At 37.9% G+C, this 26335-nt stretch overlaps 1 protein-coding gene across 2 annotated transcripts in view; it reads right to left on the bottom strand.

Annotated features, from left to right (window-relative positions):
* Positions 1 to 25767, bottom strand: part of cnksr1 (connector enhancer of kinase suppressor of Ras 1) — a 30681-nt gene extending 4914 nt beyond the window's left edge. The window contains exons 1-16 of one of the 2 annotated variants that reach the window (XM_044142062.1): positions 25478 to 25767; positions 23398 to 23555; positions 19552 to 19754; positions 19254 to 19338; positions 10289 to 10330; positions 10029 to 10148; positions 6671 to 6730; positions 5922 to 5990; positions 5683 to 5808; positions 4611 to 4726; positions 2538 to 2683; positions 1591 to 1730; positions 1469 to 1502; positions 912 to 1087; positions 762 to 835; positions 438 to 509 (exon numbers count right to left, since the gene is read on the bottom strand). In XM_044142062.1, coding sequence (XP_043997997.1) covers positions 438 to 509; positions 762 to 835; positions 912 to 1087; positions 1469 to 1502; positions 1591 to 1730; positions 2538 to 2683; positions 4611 to 4726; positions 5683 to 5808; positions 5922 to 5990; positions 6671 to 6730; positions 10029 to 10148; positions 10289 to 10330; positions 19254 to 19338; positions 19552 to 19754; positions 23398 to 23555; positions 25478 to 25529 — 1673 coding nt within the window. In that variant the 5' untranslated portion in view covers positions 25530 to 25767. The remainder of the gene's footprint in view (positions 1 to 437; positions 510 to 761; positions 836 to 911; positions 1088 to 1468; positions 1503 to 1590; positions 1731 to 2537; positions 2684 to 4610; positions 4727 to 5682; positions 5809 to 5921; positions 5991 to 6670; positions 6731 to 10028; positions 10149 to 10288; positions 10331 to 19253; positions 19339 to 19551; positions 19755 to 23397; positions 23556 to 25477) is intronic. The other variant, XM_044142061.1, reaches the window with a different exon arrangement.
* Positions 25768 to 26335: the final 568 nt, after the last annotated feature.

Genomic DNA, 26335 nt, shown 5'->3' with positions numbered 1-26335 from the left:
TTCAAGGTTATAAGCTACTTTCTTTGTTTGGTTTGTGACGAAGACACAAAATCCCATTAAATACAGTGAATTTACTGATTGTAACATTGACAAATTACCAAAACAGCAGATATTCATACTTTTGCAAGGCACTGTAGGTTGAAATATTAAGAAAAAATGTTTTATTGCTGCTAGGAAATCACACCTCTAGGGACAGTAAAAAAAATTTGAACTGTTTTTGCAGGAGAAAGAGAATCCATTAATTCCAACAGCAGGGGGCAGTGTGCATCTGCACCCAAAACAATATGATCAAACACTGTTGTGAGTGAATAAAATAAGGTAATAGAGTGGATGCATTATGTAGACTTTTTATTTTTCCACTTATTGGCGTTACCCTATCAATAAACACAAATAGGTAAAAAGAAAAAGACATGTTGGATGTTCTGTTTCCAACTTACTTGCTCAGGTCGGTGGCAGAGTCAACGGCGAAGAAGAAGTTCTGAAATTTCTTATGGGTCATTTGGAAAACGCTGCAGAACAAAGATGGAGGGATGAGGCTCCAAGTCACATGAAACACACAGTGGAGGTCCACACAAATCCTAATTATTTTTCTCTGTAAGATGATGAAGCATTTCAGTTTGTCCAAAATAACAAGAAGAACCTGAGATTATAAAGCCTCACTTTTATTCTGGAACTTTAAATGCATAGATCACAAATCCATCAACGTCAAAGAAAAAATGTTACAGGTTTGCAATGTGATCCATCATAAAAGGATTACTCACTGTTTTCTCTTGTGCTCTCCACCACTCTCTAAGTTGTAGCTGGATATATTTAGGAGACCCTCAGCTTTTTCATCCTGAAGAAAATACAAAATTCAGATTAACAGTCTTAACTGGGCCCAAAGTGCATTCTTTTTAAGTTTTCTTTCCTACCTGCTGTGTGTTATACCAATACAGACTGGGTCCTTGCAGAACAAACCAGAAGCGCTGCCACTTCTGGGTGATGAAGACGCTGCTCTCCTTCCTCTTTTTCCACAGCCAGCCATCACAGTCGGGATGAGCCAAATCCCGGCAGGAGATTCTGCGCCGGCTCAGAGCCGTCGACATTCCTGGGAATCCACCACAAACACAAAAGGAAAGATGAGTAAATTCACCATTACAGCCCTTAAAAAACATTTATTTTCAACTTTACTGTTGCTTTTCATCCATTTTTCAAAATCTAATAGTAATTCAGTAAATATATATTCAAAAAGCTCTTTTTCTGTAGCTTTTAATTTGACTTAAATAATCCTTAAATATTTATTTTGTAGTTAAATAAAGCAATCTTTTAACACCATTAATATTCAGTGCATTGCAGAAGTAATTTGGAAATAATACAGAAGGTAGTGCATAACTTTAAATGGACGAAACTTTATACAATTTTGGTGTACAATCAAACTGGTTTGAAAGGTACGAATACGTTTGTTTATTGCTTGATCCAAAAGTATTACCTTTCTTAGAGCTCTTCTTGGTTTCTTTATTCGACTGGAAAAGAAAAATCAGGAACGTTACAGAGATCTTAATGTTTTCTCACTAGATCTTTGACTTCGCTGAAACGAGAGCATCCTCTCACCGTGTGCCCCACCATGTCTGGTAAGGAGCTGACGCTGCTTCTTTCTAGGCCAAAGTCAAAAGGCGAAGGACTTCGTGGTGACGGCGTCTGGTCTTTCCTGAGATTTGGAGAGCGCCTCGAAACATCCGAACTCTCAGTCACTGCAATAATGAGTTTGAGTTCACAATCAATAACATAAGTTATTACACTTTTTTAAATAATCTAAATACAGTGAGAATTATTAGCAGGGAGGATCATAATATTTAAAAATCCTGTTTTTTATTTTTCCAATGTTTTATACTCATTTCTTATTTGGTGGTGCTGCTGTGAAATATCATCTCTGCTGCTGTTAGCATGTCGTCACAGTCATGAAAAGACAGTCAAACAGCAACAGTCTTCAGTCAGAGGCAAAGACTGACTGCTACTGGAGGTCTCTCCTGCCCACAGCATCAAAGTCCATGACTCTTTGAAGATGTTTGGATATGAGTTATGATGATATTTAATTTCTCTTTGAGATGAATAAAATATTTTTGAATTGAGTTGAATTACAAATACATGCGGCAGGAACTGCACACCTGCAATATTTACAGTCAGTCTGAGTCTATTTTAGTTTACATTATTCCAGTGAATGTCTTTAAGAGGCAATATATTTATTCTAAATTTTGTTTCTGTTATGCTTTAACAACCAAAGAACAGATTTTCACTGTTCCATGCCCAGGCCCATTAGCCAACCACACCATCTTGGTTTCTGGTTTTAAAAAAGTGTTCAGACACAAAACTGAGCTCAGTTGACAGTTTTCCTTTGTTTTGATTGGCTACATCCTGCAGAGTATTAGAAATGCCACAAGGAATGACAGAATGAACCAATTATTGTTGGGATATTTTGTGTTGAAGAGGATTCATCCCGACTTATTGCTGAAAGTACAATAATTAAAAAACCCCAGCATACTGAGGGATTTTTTAAATACCTGACGCCAGCAGAGGAGACAACCTGCCCGACTGGTTCTGAAATGCAGCTAACGTCACGGTCCTCTCCTGCTCCCGCTCAGAAGGCAACTCAGACTCTTCCTGTCCCATAGGCTTCTGCCGAACCTCCGGCCCATGAATGGTCCGCCTGCAGCACAACACAAACAAGAAGCATTCGTAGAAACCAGGCGGGGATTCTGGAAACTTCCAAGAAGTTGCAAATTCTGAGATTTTTCCTTAACCCCCCCGACACCCCCAAAAAAGTAAATAAAATAGTTGGTACCATGTGATAACAGCTGTCAGAAGACCTGACCGCAGTCATCATTTAAGTCAGCTGTCAGATGATACTGATTTAACACTGATGGAAGGAAGCTGGGTTTAAACACACTGATACAAAGCCAAAACCTCTCCAGAGATCAGATATGACTTCATACGCCTGCAGTCTGAAATGTGGATCTGCAGTGCATCACCTCCCACTCCCACCATTTATCTGCCTGAACTCCCTCAGCCATCATTTCTCATCTTTGCTTCTTCTCACTTTTTCCTATGATTTTTCTTCTTTAGATTTTTCATCACCGTTCTGAAACTCACTCAGATGCTGGCTGGCATCTTCATCTATTATTTCGCTCCCGTTTCCAGCGAACGTCGGCTTGTCGGCGGGCTTGGTGGAATTTATGGCATTTGTGAAGCGATGTCACGTTAAACCCTTTGGGTTCAGGCAGATTAAAAAGGTCAGCAGAGGATGTGGGAGGTTCTGTTCAACTCACTTAGTGAAACAAACTTTAAACAAACCTGGATGTGGAAATGAAATAAGATTTATGTCATCTCCCACAGATTCATTGATGGGTTTTTTTTTGTTTTGGCAACAAGTGTTTATAAAATCCCTCACAGATTAAAGAGGTTTTATGCTTTTTGACTCACTTACATTTGTCAGATTGTTAAATAGGTTTTTGTATTAGACACAGATGAAACACAAAAGGTAGTTTTCTGGCTTATTTGAGTATTGTTGCCAGCATTTTATACTTGAGCTGCAGATCTCACAGCTTTCCCAGTGACCAGTGACTTCTTGGCTGCTTCTCTGTTTGATACTCTCAGATTTAGCTGGATTGCCAAGTCTTGGCACTTTCCAATTTCAGATGATGTATTAAAAAGAGCTCAGAGATGTTCAAAGGTTTATAACCGAACTCTGATTTAAACCTCTACAGAACTTACTGTGTTAGTCTTCATTTTATGGTTTCTTCCTCCAAGAAACCTTTGAGGCTTTCACAGGTTGGTTGGATTTATTCAACTTCGCAAAAGTGACTTCTTGGGTCACGAGTGTCATACTCATTTTTATGTTGTCCAAGGCTGGTTGTGCCAGAATGTATTGATAAAACCAATTAACAAACTCTTAAAATATTGATAAACAGCTGTTTCTGCATCTGATAAGTACATCATAAATCCAGTCCATCCAGGATTTTGTGATTGTTTTTGTGATTTTTGCAGTGAAAATCACAGATTTTGTGGTGCTAATGTAGGAATATTTGCAAGGAATTTCATCATATTTAACGTGATGTTCAATGTGACTTTTTGTTACTTCTCATATCGATCACAAATTATAACTTTACATCAAGTTACACTGAGACAGCTGTGTTGTAAAAATAAGAAATATCGCCACCTGCAGGTGTGAATTGGTATCAATTTAACTCAATCATTTTTAAAATTTTTGCAGAAAATTTGAAATGAATTCACGGTTTAAATTTATGTTGATTTTGCATAATTTTCTCCAAATATAGAATTGTGAAAATCTGAAGGAACTGATTGCAGAAATTTGGCATCTTGTGTCTAGAGGGCCACTAAAAGAGTTGTGGCGGGCCAGATTTGGCCCCTGAGCCTTGAGTTTGACATGCTGAAGGCTTGCACTGGATTTTATTCCTGCTTATCAGATCAGAGTATAGGGAGGTTGAAGCCATTTATGCTAACATTTGCTGGGCATCTTTTGAATAAAACACAAATAAAACACATGGCATTGTGTTATTGACATAAGTGAAAAGGTGAATGAATATTTTTAAAAATTTATTTATTAATAATCCTACCTAAATGACAGGGATCTGACAGAAGCTGCTACTCTCTCAAATATGGAGTGCCTCTGATTCGCCTCTTTGTCCTCCGGTTCTTCTTCCTCCAAACTCACTCGTCCCTCCTCTTCCTCCTACGAACAAATGAAGTCCAAACATGTGAGTGTGCACATTAAAGCCTGTGTGTGTCTACAGGTTAGCACAGGGTTAAGAAAGCGGGTGTCATGTGGACTGCGAAGGCAGGTTCTGTCTGCACGCACTGCGGTCGAGCAGATGAGAGAGGAACACGGTCACACAAACACAAAGTCTGTGAAAGTCTCGCTGAAAGCCGAGCGTCGTCTCGAGGCAATATGGGCTGAAACACAGAGCTGATTCACATCTTTCTCTCAGCCTGAGCCGCCAGCTTGTTCCCAGATTATCATGGCAATGGTCACAAGGGGGTGTGAAGTGCACAGTGTGCGCGCGTGAACTAGTTCACTGATGCAGCGTTTCACTGTGGTGATCATAAACAAACAACAGTCGACATGGTGACGAGTTTAAGTGTTGGTGGAAACGGATCCCGAGTGTTAACGAGATATTTTCCAAAGATGCGTCTCATAAAGGAAATACTAGAGCTGCAACATATCAGCAGTGATAAGAGAAAAATAAATATGTCCTTAAATCTGATTTGGGTTTGATGCATATCAATATTGGAGATGCACTGAGTTACAGATCTACTGGTGTATCAACCTTCCAGACCTCTCAGGTCGTCTGGTTCTGGTTCTGGTCTGCATCCCCAGAGCCAGAGCTAAATGTGGAGAAGCAACATTCAGCTTCTATGCACCAAAAATCTGGAACAAACGTCCAGAAAACTGCATAGCAGCCAAAACACTGAGAGCCTTTAAATCTAGACTACAACCATCCTGTTTATAGTTGCTTTTGAAACATAAATCAACATTTTGATGTGTAACGACTGCAAAATGCAACATTGTTGACTGTTTTCTATGACCTTGTTTTTATGATGTAAACCAAATTGAACTGCCTTGCTGCTGAAATATGCTAGACAAATGAAATTTGAACCTGAACGTGGTGTGAAGTTAACCTGACTAACCTGCACAGGTGTGATCTGGATCGAATGCTTGCGCCGCAGCGAACCCGGGATCCTCTTTATGATCAGAGTCACTCCACTGGGATTCTCCCGCAGCTTCTTAATAACTTTGGCTCTGCTCCAACCGACCTGATGCAGCAGCACAGATTATTTCAGCATGAAGGTTTTTCTCTTTGTGCACAAGTCTTAGTCCAACACAAATACAGGCGTATGGATCACACTCCATGTACTGCATCACTCACCACTATCTGGTCGTTGACTTGGATCACTTCATCACCAGACAGGACCCGCAAATAGGCATCAGTGGAAGGCTGCAAAAGGAGGAGTGAGCAGCGTAAACATAGAGCTGCTGCAACACAAAACCAGCTAAATGTAGCCCAGAACAATCCCAACACCGCGATTAATCAATATCTGACATTATTCATATTCCCAGCTTGTATTTATTACGCAACATTTAAAATGAGCAGTAATGTTTACAAATGCAATGCAGCAAGTGCCTGCAGGTTGTAGAGTTTAGAGCAGACAGATAAGCCTTTGGCTGAAAATAATGTGTCATGCCTCACTGTCTTTAACAGAGCAGAGAAAACTGTGCTGTCACTTCACTGCTTTTTTGTTTTTACCGTCACCGAGGCCAGAGAATGAAAAGTGTTGTTAATTTTCACTTTTCATAACAAAAATGACAAGTGTTTGGCAAAACAACAACAACAACTAACCAAACACTAGCAGAAAAAAAGAACAAAAGTGTTCTTTTGAGGCAAAAACTGAGTAACAGATTGGACCGGAGACATTGCTTCTCTTACATCAGTGGCTATGTTAGCAAGGCACTAAAGTTGGCAGCTGGGTAGTTCAATGTGGGGAAGACCCCTCTGGACACATCTTCAGCTGCAGTTAACCCCGCTGGCTCAGAGTTCAGGGGGACCACTGAGTCACACACTGCTAGCCGGCTGCATCAACATCTAAATGGGAGGAAAACCAAACGTGTGAACCTGACCTCAGCAGCCGTTCCCGTCACGTAGTGGTTGCTGGAGCTGGTGGACGTTATCTCGATCCCCTGAGAGAAATGGAAACAAAAATAAATGCTGTGCATAATTCAGAAAGATAAAATAACTTGTGAGTCTGCACAGTGTGAATCTGCACAAACAGCTTGGACAGAAGCAACATAACGATGATGCTGCTGTTATAACTGGATTCTGTGGAAATATTGATGTTTGTTCATCAACTTGTCATCACTAATCACAAGTTAAATTACACAATCAATACATATTTAATGGCAATGGAAATATCAATTGATAAAAAGTGTTTCATTTGTGTATTTATGACATTCTGATTTTAAAAAAGGACTACATATATACTTCTCCTGTTAATCCTTCCACATTTTGTAACAATCTTTAACTAGTTATGACTAACCAGTGTGGGTTTGAACTTTAAGTTTCATTTGTGTTTCTCTTTTGGATCATTTCTTTGGATCTTGCCATGCTTGGTTATTACTTTGTGTTTGTGCATTTGGATTAGTTTCTATAGATTAGATTTCCTTCTGTTTTGTAGTTTCTCCCTTTGTTTAGTTTTTTGTTCCATTAGTTTTCTGCGCTGCCAACCTGCTTTTCTGCATCGCTGTTTTCCTTTCGCCACTGATTAGTTTTCTTTGTTGCTTGGTCAGTTACTCCTCTTCCTCAGTATATAAACTCGTCTGTCCTCATCGCTTTATAAAACACAGAACTTCAATGGGTTTTATGAGGATTTTATGTGACATATCAACAGAAAATGTATTAAAAAACAAACCAACAAAAACAAATGACCTCAGAATGATTGTGATGTATATTGAGCAATCCATCAAGCATAGTTTAATTCATCAAAATGCAATTTATGGAGGTTCAGTTTAGTGCTGGGCAATACAACAACTCAATAACTAATTAAGAAAGAGGACATACAGTAATGAAAAAGGCATTTGAATTTATTAGGGCAGGTAATACAGCTGAGACCTGACAGGCAGTATGTGGAGTCTCCAATGTTTAAGCCTTTTTACAAGATGGAGAGGAGATTACTAACAGTAATGTGAAATTAGATTTGCATTATCTTCTGGGTCCTATCAAGCATGCTTTCACTTTTAAAGAAGCGCAAATGGGATTTATACGTTAATATATTGCTGATTAGGAAAAGTATCATTATTAATCCATAAAGTCCTGCAAATGTTAATGAAATTCAGTGTTAGTTTATTAGAAACCCAGAAAGTAAAGACTATTATTACTTATTCTAATTTGTTCTTTGAGTTTATATTGAAACAGATACTAGATTTGCAATTTAAAACTGTTGAATTTTCTACAGTAAAAAGATATTGGGATAGTTTTCTATCATATTACTCAGTTAATGTTTCCCAGAATAACATTTTGTCAAATATTTCTAAGGTTAAAACTTTGTGACAAACATACATGAGAAACAGAAAATTAACCCCTAACTTTAGAAAGTATTGAATTAATTTTATTGTTTTTCTTTATTCTATCTCAACAACTATATTTACACAAAATTTGAAAAAGATTCAGTGCTTTTAATTTTTAGATTTACACATTATGTCAGAGGCACGTCACGTTCTGTAAACCCCCTTTGCAAGAACCAAAATGCCTTCTGCTTCTCACTTCCTTTTCCCCCGGCCTTTAGTTCCCATTACTCTTAATCTGTCAAAGCGCAGACTTCATTATCGGTGATGTGCTCTAATCAATTACCTGCTGTCAGCTGTAATTAACAAACTGTCTCCTCTAGCTAAGTACATTTGTAAAAGTCCTCCTTTTGTGGAGCAGTGGATCAGCAGAAAAATGAACTTAGCATTCAGAAGCACGGCTGCATTCATGGACATGTAAACAATATGCAGGCGCAACATCAGAGGTGGTGCAATGTAGAAAAAAATGTTTAAAAAGACAAGATGTGATGGCAAAATGCATCCACCATCTAATAAGACTTTTACTTAATGGTTTGAGTCCACAAAGGCAAAGAAAAAGGGAAATGCATGAAAGAAATAGCTATTTAGAAATGAATCCTAAAAGGATACTAGATTAGAGGGATAACCAGCACGGAGGAACAGAGGAGAGCTGTGAGTACTGAACCAAATGTGCAGACTTCATGGCAAAAACAGGACAGGCAGCACAAAAAGAACATTGTGCTTTAGCTACCAAACATCAGGGAAGGCTTTAGGAACAGAACTAAAAGTGGGTACAAGGAGAAGAACGTTGAGCTGGATGAAGGATCAGTTGACAGGAACCAAATGAGGAAACCCCAGGAAGAGGTCAGGATTAAAAATAAGCTTCAAACAAGTTAGTGCTTAAAAAAACATTAGTATAATCAGTAGGAGGGGAAAAAAAATAACAATACGAGGGTGAGTAAAATAATAAGCAAGGTGAAGTGTAAAAAAATATGGATATAAAGGTCAAGAAAAGTAAAGAAAAAAGAAGGAATATTGAAATTTAAATATTTTACATTGATTTTGTGTGAATTTTAACTGAATGAAGAAGGAAACACTTCAATTTACCACATGGCAGATAAACTGAGGTAGACAATTTTTACTAAATATCAACATGGGTGGGATGAAATGAAAAAGATCAAATTAATGAAATAATTTGTAATTTATTAATCACAATCAATTCTATTTTAATCAAATAGTGGTTAGCAAAATTTACTCATTCCAAATTTTGTTTATGACTGAATCAATAAATAAATCATAGAATGTGTACTATGATGATATATTAATATTTCTGGCACAATTTAGTGTAAACTAGAACATTGACTATAGAAGTATAGATGACAATATTAAAAATATTCAAGAATGTATTTTTGTTTTTACAGTCATTAAACTTTAGTGGGAATATAAATTTTAAATCCTGCACATGAATTTGTTCTTCCCAATGGCACAACATAGCATAATTAACTAAAAGGCAACAACAACAAAAAATTAAAAATATAAAAAAAACACCTTTCTGAATTGAAATCTTGCTGGCAAATCAAAACTGACACAGTCAGCTTTTGTCTCATTCTGGGTTTAGAGGTTAAATGTTGGGATTATGTAGCAATAATAAACATTTAGCTTTTACTCCTGTTATCCAGATACACATGACATTATGGGATTCATCTCATATTAGCTTATTTAAACACTAATTCAATTAATAGGCGAGTTTTTCTCTTAACGAGTTAATTGAAAGCATACATTGAAGTCTTAGCCTGAATAAAAACTAAATTAAAATAAAACGGAGCAAACCCATGAGAGCTCATTGTGGCTGACACAAATTTAACATGGAATAAAAACTTTTTTACATTCATGATGATAATAAAGAAGAAGAAGGTAAAAAAACAACAACAATCTTTACCAGTTGATCACCAGGTGTAGCAGGTATCAGGTTGACGCTCTCCAGCTGAGCCGTTTGGGTCAGAAGCGAGTCGGAGCTGGAGTTCAGGATCTCATCACAAACCTCCACCAGCTGACGGCACTAAAACGAGAAAAACACACTTTCACTTACTGGGCGGAGACACCGGTCCACACAGCTAAAAATACCTCATTTAAAGCCCAGTGAAACAAAAGTTTCATCAGCTGGAATTATGAAAAGGCACAATTGTGAGACAAACTCACAACAGATATGATGTCCTTCTCCTTTTCGTAGACCGTGGAATCCTGTTGGAAAAGTGAAACAGCAGGATTTAAACAGAGGAGTCACAAAATGACACATGGGTCTATATGCTACTGCCATTGATTTGTGGAAATGGGAAAAACTGAGTCAAAACTCATGTCCCATTTCCTCTTCACAGCTCGAGTCAGGAAGCAAAAAGCCACACACCCGTTGAGAGCTTTCTGATGAAGTCAATAGTAATGATTAATATAACCAATCATGTTTTTGATTGGACTGATTTAAGTTACTCTGTCTGCAGCTTTAAACTTTTTATTAGAAGGACCAAAACAAAAGAGCTTCACCAAAACAAGCTGGTGAAGAGGAGGGAAACTGACACATTGTTACAGTTAAAAATAAAAAAATTTGGGGAATGCATTTGTATTCAGCCCCTTTTACTCTGACACCCATGAAAACTTGAATGAAACAAACAGACCGCTCTTCCTCACTCTGCTACTTTTCTTCTTCTACTACTCTCCAAGTTGCATTATTTACTGTTATTGCAACGGTTAGTTTTATGTTTCCTCTCAGTTTTTCAGTTTTTTCTCTCAATAGAAGCTACATCTGGTTTGATGTTCTGCTGGATGGGATTCCTTCCTGGAGGAGATGATGAGATACCAACACAAAACTAACTTACAAGTAAAATTTCAGCAAGTTACAAGTAATATTGACAAAAATGGTATTCGATTCACTGGCTGATATTTTCACTTATAAAGTGGGATATGTGAAAGAATCATAATGCTATAAGAGAAATAATCTTCCAGTGGAATTAGTTCTTTTTATCTGAAAAGTTACTTGTACGTTAGTTTTGTCTTATTTAAAGTGTACAAAGATATTTGCTCAATAAACTTCCCTTTCCAACAGGACAACAATCTAAAAAAATACAAGCAGAGACATTGTGGAATGATTTGGATTAAAGCATATTCACATGTTAGATTCTTTACATCAGATTTTATGATCCTGAGTTGTTTTCCAAAGAAAGGGTTAAGTTTTCTCTTTCTAGATGTGCAAAGCAGCCAGAAACAAACTCCCAAAAACTCACAGTTCAGTGACGGATGTTTTACTGAATGTTCAGATTTTTATCTGTAAAAAATGTTGAAAATTAATTCCTTTGCTTCCACTTCACAGTTATGAACTGCATTTTTGGTCTATCGCAAAAAATACTAATGAAAATGTTGAATTTTGTGGAAAGTGCCAAAACATGGAAAATTTCAAGTTGTATGGTTACTTCTGGAGGCACTGAACCCTTTATTGAAGCCTTTCAGCTTAAGATTATTAATATAGAGGAATAGTTTATTTTTTTTACAAACAGTCAAATGGATAAGAAATGCTCAACAGCAATGCGATTTATTTATAACGAGTGAATAATTTATAAGGAGAACTGAAAATTCTGAAAGGTTCTGGTACTGAACAGCAAAGAAATTCAATAAAATCAGCATCAAAACAAAGATGGAGCAGCTCTACATTTACATGACGACCTCAAAATCCTTAGATCCTCACGCACACCCATACACACACACACACACACACACACACACACACACACTCCCACTTAATCTGCAGTATATATACTCCATCTATCTCACATTGATAAACAATGTTTCACTCAGAAGGCGCCAGTATTGAATGATACAGTTATTAAAACCATTACAGTGGAACTAAATTGCCTTCATGTCTGGTTTCTGGGATGCGAGTGACAATAATGGTTCAGCAGGCAGAGAGGTGGCTTCAGAAAGGGAGCAGAAGAAATGAAGAAGCAGCTTCATATAATGGAGAATGATGAGAAACTCACAGAGGATGGGGCCGATGTTTACAAAGCATAACACACCAGATAATATTAATGCCCAGAGCTAATCTGAGGGGCGGAGTGACGAGTTGCACAGAGGTCCGGATGGTAAAACTAATCCCTGTGAAATGTACCGAGGGATCAACACTGAACACAAACAGATTGGGCTAATTGAGAAGTCATCTGACACAAGACTATGAGGAGGAGCATCATTATCAGCCCCGTTCTGCTTTTACTCAAGTGTGAAAACTTGTGGGACTGTGACGATGATCGACACTTTAAAAATAATACAACAGATGAAAATAGCTGTTTAAATAGTTAAAATAGTTTGCCTATTTGAGCAAACTAATCTCATCATGACAGGCAGGCTAATTGCTAGGCTTACTCAGCTCAGCTGCTTTATTAGCCAGACACTTTTCACAACGTAAGGACGTCTAAAAATAGAGCCGTAAGCAATCTGAGTAAAAAAAAAAAAAGGTACAACACAGGGAGTCATGGATACATATTAGCATCATGAGCTAAGATTTGGGCTCTCAAAAGTGAATGCAAGACATGCTAATAAATTATTTTTAACATTTTTCTTTCAAATAAAATAAATATTTACTGTAATTTATTATAATTTATAATGGCCTCATTTTTTGCAATCAAAAACTGCTACCAGAAGGCTAAAGGAAACCTCAGTTAATTTAGACAAAATGTCATATTAGCTCAGGTTAGCATGCTCAATCTGCTTGTTAGAGCAACCAACAATGTGCTAAACTGTATTTTCACATGTTGTCATCAAACTGGGTGCAGCCATATTGGAGGCAAATAACAAAACAAGCATTTGTTGCTGCAGTCTCTCATCCAAAGCCCAGTAAATTACACAGTAAACATTCCTGAAGTTGAAAACTTTCTGATTGAGAAAAACATGCATTTTTGACAAACTGCCAAAGATATCTAAAAAATTTTAATGTCAGAAGTTGTGGGAAGAGAAGAGATATTTATGGCAAACCAAGCTGCACCTAAACGTCTAGAGGAAGAATGTGAACAATATTGGAGTGTACTCAGTACATTCTGTATCATTCAAGAAGCACTACCCACAAAGTTATGACGTTTAGTGAATTATTGTGCAGCTCAAACTGTTTTAGGCATAAATATTTCACATGTGTGCACTTCTTCTGCTTTCATTTCTGCCTGTGATGTAGCACCGAGCCGCCCCACCCAGATCCCCCGCCCTGCTGTTGTGAAGGTTTTTACATCTTTTCCTGTTACAAAAAGTTGCTCAGATGTTTGAAATAATTTCGACTCATATCATCGGACTGTTGATGACTCAGTGAGTCAGATCACATTTGTTGAAGCTGGAAAATATTAAAAAAACATGAAGGAAACCGAATATTTTAGTTAAATAAACATGCTCGACAAAGAATAAATCTACATAAAATCTACAAAAAGGAAAGTTTACAAAAAAATCTACAAAAGAGGAAAGTTTTCCATGAATACTTTACCACAAATAGGCAGATTTCAATTGTAAACCGATTCTCCTTTTCCACTGTTTTATTATGTTTTCAGAGATTTAAGTGCTGCATCTTATCAAAACCAACTTCTTGATTGAATAAAAATTATTTTACATTCAAGTCTGCCAAGTATTTTTATCTGTAACAGAAATTAAAACAGCAAATCAAGGACATAAACTCTTAACTTGTCTGGAGGTCGAGTTCAGAAGAGGTTGCACCGCCTACCAACCAGCAGAGTATCACTTCTGTTCTCACTAAGAAATACCTTTTTCATTCTATGAATTGCATAACTCTGCTGTCTGAGGCATATTTGTCACAGGAGACTTTCCCATAGCAGTGCAACCTGTTCTGCATTTTATTTTAACAGTGGAAGAACAGGAAATGGCACATTTAAAAAAAATCCAAGGTAGGCAGAATGTTCTGTAAGGAAACTGGTCAGAAAGCCGGGCTGGAGAATCAAACAGAGTAAACCAGTGACTTTTACTAATATTTACAAGTAAAGCATCTGAAAGTGTCAAAACCTCCAGGTGACCATGAAAATGATCAAAGGTTCATTATGAAGCAGGTGAGAAGAGGTTTTAATGCACTTATTTACATGGATCAATTCGGTGCCTTTTAATAACAAACTGATGTATTACTAGATAGAATAAGGAGCAGATGCTCATCATCACAAATTACACAGACAAATTTGCATATTTTTACATCTACACTGCAACACATATCTTTAAAAAAATCTGTTTCAGTTTGTACCTCCAAAAAACTAACACAAAATATAAATTTTTAAAAAATGCAGGTTGTTGGAGAAAGTTTGAGGTCTACAAAAAGCTTTGAGTGTCTCTGTGGAAAAAGACAAAGTGTATCAGGCATTAAAGGTTTTGAGGTGTGGTGAAGATGCGTTTCATTTTTTCAACAGCCTCCAGCATTTTGATGCTCCATTTTCAAGCCTTTCCATTTATCTGACATCTAAGAGATTATAATAAAGAAACCACATCTGAACTTTTTATAGGACACAGACCAAAAAATGTAAGATGTATCATAAGTACACAGGAACTGTACAGCTGAGCCACGTTTAGTTCCACGTAAACTAGAGCAAAACTCATCTCTACGTTGGAAACAAAAACTTCACAGTCATCAAGTGAGTCACACAAACAAAGATAGAAGTTCCTACTGTCTTCTGAGTTAATGTGTCTAAAATACAATATGATTTCAGATTGGACCTGCAATATCAGTTGAATGATTCATTGATACGGAGCAGAAGGGAGGTTTTCCATGGTTCTGGTTTTGCTAAATATAATCTGTGATCAAGTATTTCTTGGTATGTTCTTTCTTCTGTTGGGTTAGATTTTGGTGTTGGTCATCAAATCTTCCCTCTTCCCAACTTTAAATGTTTTAGCTCCAATTTATATTCAACAATAACAAAGAAATTAATTAATTTACTTGAGGTGGCAAGAACAAGTCAAGTTCTTTCTGACCTGGACATTTTCCACCTTTGAAAGTGTTTTTTTTAAATGGTGATAGTAAAATCATAATCTCACCACCAATGATTCCAACACATTTTCTATAATGTTTTAACATTCCACTTTAATGGAATTAAATCTACCATAAGAAGATTGCTTGTGATTATTTTGGCTTTAATAATAAGTGTACTAACTTCTCATACTTCCTAAAACTAGGACACAAACTCTTTAGCAGAAATGTTTGTCTAGTTTCTAGTACTGCTATTTTAGTGCACTTGAATTAAGACAAAAATAACTTACAAGTAACTTTTCAGCAAGATGAATAAGCCGTTTTAAGTCAGTAATTCTTGAAAACAGATACAAATCCTACTGGCAGATTTTTTTCACTTAAAACAGGAAAAATGTTTCATTATAAGTGAAACTAATGTGTTTTTATGTATATTTAAGATTTAATTACTTAAAAACTGCTGACATATGTTGATGAAAAGTTACTTTTATGTTAGTTTTGTCTTATTTCAAATGTACTAAGATATTTGCAGTAGAAACTAGGCAAAAATAGTTTGTTTTTGCAGTGCATCAGTGCAAACAAAGTATGATGTTAAATCTTAAGAAAATAATTTAAAATTATACTAAAGAATATTTAAGTTTTGCACATTTTATTATTCATTCCCAGAGGTAAATTTACAAACCCTTTTCTGAAAAGTGCTGCACCACGGTGTTGGAGAAACATTCAGAAAAAGCAAAAATAAGAGAACAACCTGAACAGGCAAAGCCACATTCTCCAGCCCTAAACTCTAAGATAATAAATATATCTAAACGATAAAAAAATGTCCCTGCTGATTGGTGGAGGTAGAACAGGAAAGTCAAAGATCTCGACCAACCAACACAGTTTGAGCTCAGTTCTTGAACTTGCTCTGTTGATGTTTCATATTGCTAGCAAGAAGTGCTATAAAAAGATTAGGAAACATAAATACACCTGCTGCCATCATTTGAAATTACACCCTCCATCTCTCCTGGTGTGAACCCCCGTCTATTCTTGTCCTCTTAATAAGTTATCCGCTTTGGTGAAACATGTTAATATTTGCTAGCCTGTGACAGCTATATTGTGTTTTAGTGCATCATTATATATTTCCTGTCAAGCTGAAGCCTTGTGTAACCCAAACTGCACACTAAAAGCAAAGCTGTCATAGCTGTTTTCTTTTAGAAATATTTAGTCCTTCATAAAATTTTTTGCTTTCATCTGGAACTGCATTCATCAAAGGTGCAATAACAGACATTATTTACTTTCTCTTCTAGAAACCAAATAAATCTCACATACCTGAGAGTTCACCTCTTTCTCTACTCGGCCTCAATCTCTTTAACTTTGGCTGCTGCCTGAAGCTGTGCCGCAGAGAAACTCAGACCTGACAAGTTAAGTGTTGGGTCCTGGCAACACCAGCTGACTGCTGACCTAGATTGCCCCCAGGGCGGGAGAAAGAAATACACTCTGAAATGCACACACACTCGTGGAGAAAGGAGAAATAAGAGTCCTTTCTTTTGTGAAGGATGTGGTGCGGCTTCTGAGGAAGACGTCACGCTGAAGGCTTGGCCCCCTGACAACACAAATGTCACGCGGGGAATGACACCAGATTCAATTAGCCACAAGCAAAGGTTTAAATAACCATGACTTTATTTGTCTGTGTGGTGAAGGGAAATGCACACGAGTACAGTTCTTACTTATAGACTGGTGAGGAGGAGGCATAAAAATCTTTAACACCCCTTCACATCTAATATTCCAGGCATTATTGGAATCTGATGTGACACACCGACATGAAGTAGTGCACAATTGTGAAGTGGAAGGAGAATGATACAGATAATTATTGGAAGAGTAAAAGTCAGCCATATTCTGTTAGTGCTCAGTTGAACCATTCGTTCCTGCATTTAGAGTTGCAGGTGTTTTGGGTCGTGGTTCCACCGAATTTGCATATCTAGAGTTTTTTCACCAAACTTCTGAGCAAAACAAGCTCAAGCTCTATCAGATCAGATTAGAGTGTCTGTAAATAACAACTTTCAAGTCTTACAACAAATGTTCAGTTTGGATTAAGGTCTGAACTTTGACTAGGCCCTTTATCACAGAAAAATGCTTGGATCTAAAACCTTGAGTCAGAAACGTTTACAATTCAATGAGTCATCTTTTTCTCCCTGTTCTACTAAATGCTATTTGTTTAGAACCACAAAACCTACATCAACTAACCTAGTTGAGCTAACTTAAGTTTTGGAAATATCTAGTGTGTAAATTTATTTCCACAACTGAGCTGCTACTCTCTGCAGCTCCTCTAGAGTTAGCATGGCTGCTCCTCAGGTTAAATGTTGTCCTCACTCAGCCTGTTAGCTTAGGAGTAATTCCATGTCTTGTTTGCAGTAATATTCCTATCTTTGGAATATTATTTTATATTCTGCTTTAAACTTCACAGCTGTTTCCCTGACCCGTCTGCTGCAATCTTTTGTTTTTATGATTCAGTTTGTTTTCTAATATTCTCCAACAACAAACTTTTCCTTTCCAATCACCTTCGTATGAAGACGTTTGCAAGGCGGCGTAAATAAGTTTGAAGCTATTCAGGAACTTTAAAAAATGTGTTAAATGTTTCTTACAAAATAAGCGATGAGTCAAATCCATAGACCTGAAATTACAGAATCAGTGCCAGTTTTTTTTGTTTTTTCAGCTGCATTGGCATCCAAACAATAAAATATCCTCTGTGCTCTCAAGCTTCCAGCACATAAGTGGCGTCTTTAAAAGGGGAACCAGTCAAACAATCGCCTATAAATAAAAATAGTTGACAACCTGTGTGCACCAAAAGTGGTGAGCTTTGTTAACTTACTTTTCACTGACTAAGCGCTCTCCCCCATGTGTTGATAGCCAATAATGAATGAAAACAGCCGTCAACAAGGCCAGCTCATCGCGTAGGAGCAAAACAACAACAAAAAAAAAACATCTTCTGAGAGTCAACACTACATCACTCAGCGATCCACACTTCCTTTCATTCTCGTACTCGCCGTTTCTCGAGGATTATTAGGATATTTTCACAGTTAAAACACACCGACACAGACTTTAACTTCTGATCTGATCAACCCCCGCAGCTCAGAGCCGATGCTTCTGCTACACAGACAGCAGCTCGTTTTTCATTTTCAGAGATAGAGTTTCTTATTTAAAATCACCTCTCTTTAAACTTAATGAGGCAGAAAACAAATGCTGCATCGAAAAGCAGAAAAGGAAGGATCACCTTGTGCTGAGTTATCCAATCAGAGCGGTGAGAACAGTACCTGTCATGCTGGCAGGCTGCCAGAGCTGGATATATTTAAAGTCCTTTAAAAACTGGATCTCAGCTCTCAGCTCCAGACTCTCTTTCAGGTTTCGTCTTGTCTGTTTTCTTCTCTCCTTCACCTCCGTCAGCTTGTTTTTCCTTTCCTGTCGTACTTCTGAGAATACAGCCTCTCGCTGCCTGTTGCTCGGTGTTTGGTGTTCACTCCCCTAAGAGCTAGAAGTCATTGATAGAGGCAGTGCAATCCCTCTCTAAGTCTCCTCCCTTGCTCTCTGACTCCCTCCCTCCGGCGGCCAGCATTACATATCCGGGCCTGTCCTCTTTGCTACAACAACCACTAAGCACTTTCCACCCTCTTCTCATGTACCCTCTTATGATTATTCCTTCCTCACTTGTTTCTTTCAAGCATTTCCCAACTCCACAATGGAGGAAGCAGAAGCTAAATGTTTCTGTCTTCTTACCAAAACTCCGTGGAGGTTCAACCTCCCTTCAAATATGTCAGGAATTTACAGATAAAAAGAAAACAACAAAAAATTGCGCAAGTAAAGTTATGCTGAGAACCAGACGGGTGTGCATGTGCTTCTGTTTTTCTTGTTTAGTGTAATTGGGAGAATTAAAAAGCAAACTGGCGCACACCCAACCGATTGTGGTTCCTCTTTGGATATTTATCATGCATGACATTACAACTGAAAACGTAGCAGTTCCTTTTAAGATAAAACTGATCCAGAGTTTAAGAAAAAAATCTCTGTAAAAGTCTGCCGACCTCAAGCACACAGTGGAGTTTTGTCTTTTTAGCTCTGAATTTTTGTATGGAAAGTCAGAGTTGAGCTGAAAGGATTTGGAAATATCAGATTTGAGCTGAACTGATGTAGGAAACACATGAACACACCCACCTTGTGGACGATGTCTCCCAGATTTTTACAATGGGTGAATATGCTCTGAGTAGAGGTGTATCTGGTGAGCTGGGATAACTGATATCTGGAAAGACAGATCATGATGTAATCAGTTCAGACAGATTGGGAGCGAGAGGAAACAAAGTATTTTAAGCAAAAACATTCAGTCACAATCAAAGTGAGGGGAGAATCCCACTGAGGTAACTCTGTTAAATCATTCAACCAACACATAGAGCTAATTGATCTAAGTTAAATAAAACACGTTTCACAATGATGCACTCAAGACTTCTTTATAAACCTGTTGAGCAAGCAGAAGAGGCCTCTGGCAGACGTGATGAGCTCTATGACGTTCTTCAGAACGCCAGCCGGCAGCTTGGTGGCGCTGCGTCCGTCGTAGCTGTTGTGGCGCCAGCCGCCCTGGATGGCCATCGGCAGGGAGTGGGCGACGACGCGCAGCTTTTCTGTCAGACTGCGCAGGTTCTCTCCTCCCATGCCGTAAGTCTGAAGACAACACACACATGTAGCGGCCGGGCAGGACATTCCACCCCCTGCTGTCATCAGCCCCTCCAGAAGAGGGTAGCGATTTTTATTTTTTTTTGAGACACATTTTCATACGCTGTGGTTTGTTACTGGCCAAGTTCCATATGTTGAAAACAAATCTCCAACTTTCCCTCATTTCCTGTGTCTTTTCTGCTGTCTGGTTTGAATAAATCCACAGAAAGCTTAAGTATCAGAGTATTATTCCTCTTTTCAGTCCAACAGACATTTTCATATTGCAGCTTTTATGCAACTACATACAACACAGAAAACCTCCGCAATGAACTCTTAAGAACAGTTCAGTTACTTTTGAGCTAAAAGAAAAACTGTGAAAAAAAAAAGGAGGTCAAGATGCTCCAAATGAATTTATCAGTGTAAAGCAGTTTGGGACGTTTGTTGTCGTGGAAACAGTATAATTTCTGCCTCCATTGTCAACAACAAAGCAATGAAAACTTAATCATTTAAAAATTTTGTGCACATTTCTTTAACTTAAACAATAAGATTACATTGAAAACATTGATATAATAAAAGGTTTAAAACAGTAGAGCTCTGGGAGAAATTAAGAACCCACTGCACTGAATCCCTTTGAGAACCTCCTGGTTATTCCACCAAATGTTGGTTTCTGAACTCTTCCTGAGTTAAAACATTAGCATTGTTCTTTCTAAATGAATATGAACTTGTTTTCTTTGCAAGGTCTGAAAGCACTGCATCTTTTTAATTATTTTGACCATTTCTCATTGTCTGCAAATAAATACAATATTGTTGCTTGGAATTTCAGAGACATGTTGTCAGTAGTTCATAGAATAAAAGAACAATGTTCATTTTACTCAAACATAAACAAAATAAAATCAGAGAAACAAATTATTTTAAGTGATCTCTTAATTTTTTCCAGAGCTGTATAAATCATAATGAAAACTAAATTAATAATAGAATTTGGTGTAAATTCTAATAATGCATATTTATGTTAACAGTTATGCCCAAAATGATTCAAACCCTGGTAGATTTAGATTTTAAAATATTTTTATTCAGCCATAAACTTTGTTTCTGATAGAAAATGGAAAATGAATACAAGTCATGAAAAAGATAACTTATCTGTTTTAATTTGCTTTTTTTTTTAAATGGCATAAAAGAAATTATGTATAAAATTCTCAAAAATGACTTTCTTGGTATTTGAATAATCAAACCGCTTCTATAGCTGTCGGTCAACAGTTTGCATGTATCCAGTGATATTTTGATGATTTATCTTTGGTAATGAGCTTGTCGGTCGTGATAGGAAGGCCTCATTTCCATCACCTTAATCTTTATCTCCCTCTACAGATTCTGGATCAGATTGTGGTGGGACTCCACCGCCTCTTAAATGTTCATATTTCTTCCAGAAAGATGTTTGTGACAACAATGGTGGTGTTGATAAGAATCCTTTTGCTCCCAGCTAATGCAAGCAGGCGACGGATCACAGGCCCATCATAAGGCCGCACACAGACACACAGGACAAACAACAACAAATGCACACACTCACACCTGCAGGCACTTTAGAGGGCCTAGTTAACCTAACAATGACGTTTTCATACTGTGGGAGGAAGTCAGAGTACCAGGAGAGAATCCTTGCATGGACAGGAAGACCATGCAGAAAAACTCCAGGACTGATTTATATCTAGTAAAATATAATTCAAATAAAGCCTCAGACTTCATATCATCCCTGTTATCAAATCAAAGTCTTTCAGAAAGACAACAGCCTTTATTCATTTGTCTGTCGCTCCAGTTTTCTGCATCTCGTCATGAAACATGGCTCTTAAAACAGAGTGTTTGATTGTTACAGACCACTCATCTCGGGGTCGAGTGCTTCATACTGGTCAGGCTTTGTTGGTACACATCATGCAGCCACCAGAACAAGCTTGTCAACAAGTGGCCATGAATCTTTTATGGAGCTGTTAATTATGTAGCTGTGCACTTGAAAGTGTTTCTGTCTGCGCCATGTGAGCATCTGATGGGGAGGTTTTATGAATGAGCGCAGTGTTAAGAGCTGCATGGAGCATCATGACAGACACAAGCACCCACACACAAGGTCTGTTTGAGGGGAAAAAAAGGAATTACTAGACGAGCAGCTTTCCTCATTCACAGACTCCAGACTTACAGGTTTAATCTGTATCACGGTTAATTAAAGAACTCAGCAACGAGGAGTTTAAGCCATCTTAGTCTGATGTTTACAGGCTGTTACGTCACCAGAGCTGCTGAATCAGAGGTTATACTGAAGCAAAGACTATTATGGAAGACCACAAATCTCCCCATAAAACAGCTCATTTGTTAAGTCACTGAAGCTTCCATCCAAATTTCCTAAAGATTGTATTTATGCAGCAAGATAAAGAAAACAGGTAAAGATTTAAAAGAAGAGTGAATGTGGCTTATTGTGCATGTATCCGATTAAATTGGAATATAATTGAAAATGTCATTTCTTTCAGTAATTAGTTTATATAGACTAGAGATACACTGATCCAATATTAATATCTGTATCTAAAAAGAATAGAGTGGGTATCAATGACAATATAACCAATCCCTGAGAGCAGATCTATTCATTCAACTCTATGCTTTGTGCTCTGAACGACATCAAGCTTTATTATTTATTTTAAATTATATTTAGAATTCCTAATTGCACGTTCTGAACCATTTGAAAGAACATTTGTTGTGTTTTTTTTTTTTTTTACATGTTTGACCAAGATCTATTGTTTTGTCCGTTTCTTTATTATTTATTTACATTAACTGTTTTACTCCTGATGGCATTGACTACCGATACCAAAACTCAGACATCTGTATCCCTATGCAAAGTAAAAAAAGTTAATTGGTGCATAATGTAGATTCATTATGGAGAATCTAAGTATTGTCGAGTAGAGCATCGTCAAGAGGAAGATGAGAGATACCAGAGTCAACAATATGGAGGCGCTGAAGGCTGTTTTTAAAGCACAATGGGTTTCCTGAACACTTCATCAGAGCCACACACTGATCACCTCCAGGCCATGCTGCACTGATGCAGTAAATCATGGAAAAGACGCCAAAAACATTCCCAAATATTGTCCAGGACACACAGCCGTTCTCTAGATATGCTTTGGCAAACGATTCGGCATAAGTGCTTATCTGATGTTTACATGAATAATACAGTTAATGTTTTTACTACAAAACGCTTGAAAAGCTGGAGCTGGAATGTAAGATCAAAGTACTAAGAAATCACACTGAGTAAAAACATCCCATATTTCACCAAGGCAAGGCCAAGATGTCAGGAAGTTCTGTGGTTCTGGGTGTGCTGGACAGATTTCTAAGAGATTATTCTACAGTTCCTGGTACGACTGTGTAAACAACAGCAGGATCTGAAAACATTACAGAAATAGAAATCAGCATGCTGTCATATCAAAAAATTTCCAACACCCTCACCAAACATGGATACAACCACGCAGGTAACATCCTGCTCACTTCACACAACACTTCCATAACACACACAGCAGACAGAGCTGGACACAGATAATGCTGCTGCAGACATGCACTGTAAACACACACACACACACACACACACACACACACACACACGCACACACACACACAGGTGTGTGTTCTCACTCACCAGGGAGCAGAGTTTCTCCACAGCCTCCAGAATCAGCTCCTGGTGTCCGATCTTCTGAACTCCCAACGCCTCCAGTTCCTGGGACGTCAACTGGAGCAGGTCCAGACCTGATAGGTGCCACTCCGACACCTGGTACTGATCAGTGGGAGCATCCAGACCTGGAAGTCATGAAAGCTTTTCAGTTTTTACTACAAACAGATCCGGGGCATACATGGAAATTCTCTGGTGTCAGAAAATCTCAAGCATGTAGCAGCATGAAAAATGCCTTTCACTCTGGTTCATGTATCGAGGTTAGGACTGAAAAAGTCACATTGAAATGGAACCTGGGTTTTAACATGCAATATATGAAATGAACAGCAAAAAGTAAATTCAAAATCACACACTACTTTGGAAAAAAAATAAAAAAACACTGGAGGATTTTATTAACTTGACTTGAGTTTTGATTTACTGCAGTGTATTTTATTGAATATGTTTAAAGTTTAAATAAAGTCAGTTGCTTTATTTAAACTGAGTTTAAATAAACTCAGTTGAATAATCTTATTTTTTACACCATATTGGTGTAAGAAAATACATATTTTTACACCAATATGTATTGAAACCAATATCTTTCAATACATTTTGGTGTTTTGCAACATGCTGAATCATTCTTGTTCAAACTCTTATCACACTCCTAACTAGTGGGATCCCCCAGGGGTTCATCCATGGTCCACTTTGTTTTCTGTTGGCATAGTTACAGCTACAAGATAAAAAGATAAAGATCAGATGTCTCTCAAACTAACTAAAAATAAACTGATATAATATTTATGTGCTATATTTGTCATTAGATGGTTTTTGCTCTTTCCAACTGGTTGAAAATGCTGCATCATGACATCTGATAGGTACATGTTATCATTACCACATCATGACGGTTTCAGCTTCTTCTCTGGCTCCCTTTCCATTTTAAAATGATTTTCAAGATTTTACAGTTTTTTAAAGTGTTAAGTTGTCAGAGAGCTCCTGATTCTGCCCCTCACAGGGAGGTCAGTAAGGTGAGGTGAGCAGATCCTCCTGGATGTACCGAGGAGCAGATTAAAATAGGGAGCTGAATGGGCTTTTCCAGGAGCTACCTGAACTCTGGAACATCCGGCCCAAACACATCAGAACCTCTGCAACATTTTAGAAAAAAATCATTCAATAATCACTTGTGGACTCTTGGTCATTTAAACCAAATTGTGCTGTGACTCTTTGACTGAGTGTTTTTTGTGATTGCTTGAAGTTTATTGTTCTTCATTTTTTTACAAAGAAGAAAGAGCGGAGACATAAAGCAAAGCTCTTTTTCAACCAACCTATCTATGTTTAGAAACTCAGGATGCCCCCTTTGTAAGGATTTCTGAACAAATCCCACCAGTCTTCTCTTAATTTTAGCAGCATGTTTCCTCTGACTGGTAGTAATGAAAGCTTAGGGTGGTGAGACGGAGGGCTTCCAAGCTCAAAGAGTTGGAGTTAATCTCAGAAGGTGAATTGTTAAAATGCCAGTGGAAAAGTGCAGAAAACTAGAAAATATTTTCAGATTCCCATTTTCGCTCAAATTGAAGTAAAAACAAACTGAATATATATATATTTTTTTTTTAAATAAGTGAATATGGCTGACGCATTTCTTTTGAAAGTGCTCAGAAAAACTTTTACTACGAACATAGAACTTTTCTACAAAGTAGCAGAGAGAAGCAGAGGACTCCGCTGTGTTGTTTGTAACTGTTGGAAACATTAATCCAGGCTGAGCTTTGTGGTTAAATCTCTTCTCCTTCATTCCCCCCTCCCCCTTTTTTTTCTTTTGCAGAACTTTGTTTAGTTTCAGTGTGTCAAACTAAATAAGCAGGAAAACAACAGAAGGCCATTGTTAACCCCGTTGAAACATTTAGTTCTTGACACTGATCAGCGCTGCACTGTTGTGGCTTCTCTCTCTCACTTCCTCATTCCACCTCCACCTTTCACTTCCAATAGGATTTGCGTGCTGCTTCTATTTTCGACGTAACCGCCCCGATCCAAAGTACCTGCGAGGGGATCAAGTGTTTAAAAAAGAAGAAGCGGGTATGTCCCTCACCTTGGAGCCACTTGGTGACTCTCTCCTCGCTCCACGCCGCGATAGGCTCCATGCTCGGAGTCCTGCTCCAGTCGCTCGTTCAGCTCCAGGCGGTCCTGGCCGACTTCTACCTCACCGGACTGCTGGAGGAAGGAAAACTTGATCCTGATTTGGAATCGGATGATGACGAATGGCACTCCTTTTCTCAGGTAACAGGTAGAGTTTCCCCCTCTAGTGTCAGCCAATAGTACGGAGCTGTCAAGCCCCGCCGGGCGCAGGATCCCACCCTCCGGTACCTATCACCCCCGCCTACCTGCACAACTTCATAACTGCCTTCACAATCACGCTGAGGTCAGGCTGAAGAATCTGCGTGAGAAAGAACGGCGCAGATTTGCGCCCTGTGCAGATGACGCACAACAGCAGCACCTGAGCTGCGGAATTATGGTTAAAAAAAAAAAAAGTAAAAAAATCTTAACCCTGTTTCCATATTGATTCATTAAAAACTACCAGATACATTTTTTTTAATTCTTTACGTCTCCATAAATTTGTTAAAATGTTCCAAACTTATGGTTACGTATAAACAGAGTGATATATTTCATGTGTTTAGTTCATAAATTTTTTTTGGTTTACACATAAATGAAAACCTAAAATAAAATTTCTAAGATTGTTAAAATATAATCTAAGACCAAATCAATAATTTCAAATACAGAAATCTTATTAAATACTGAGCTGCATTGTCCATGTGCTGTACAACTATTCCCTCTGTGTGCAGCATCAGTGCAGCTGCATGAAGAAGATCAGCCTGTGGTTCTGCTGATATGTTGAGAAAGTCCAGTTTGCTTTAATACTGACCTTTATATGTGATGTTTCTGGTGTCTT

The sequence above is a fragment of the Gambusia affinis genome, linkage group LG16, assembly GCF_019740435.1.
Source record: "Gambusia affinis linkage group LG16, SWU_Gaff_1.0, whole genome shotgun sequence".
NCBI lineage: Eukaryota > Metazoa > Chordata > Actinopteri > Cyprinodontiformes > Poeciliidae > Gambusia > Gambusia affinis.
Note: the sequence above shows the minus strand (reverse complement) of the source record. Positions and strands in the feature narration are given on the sequence as shown.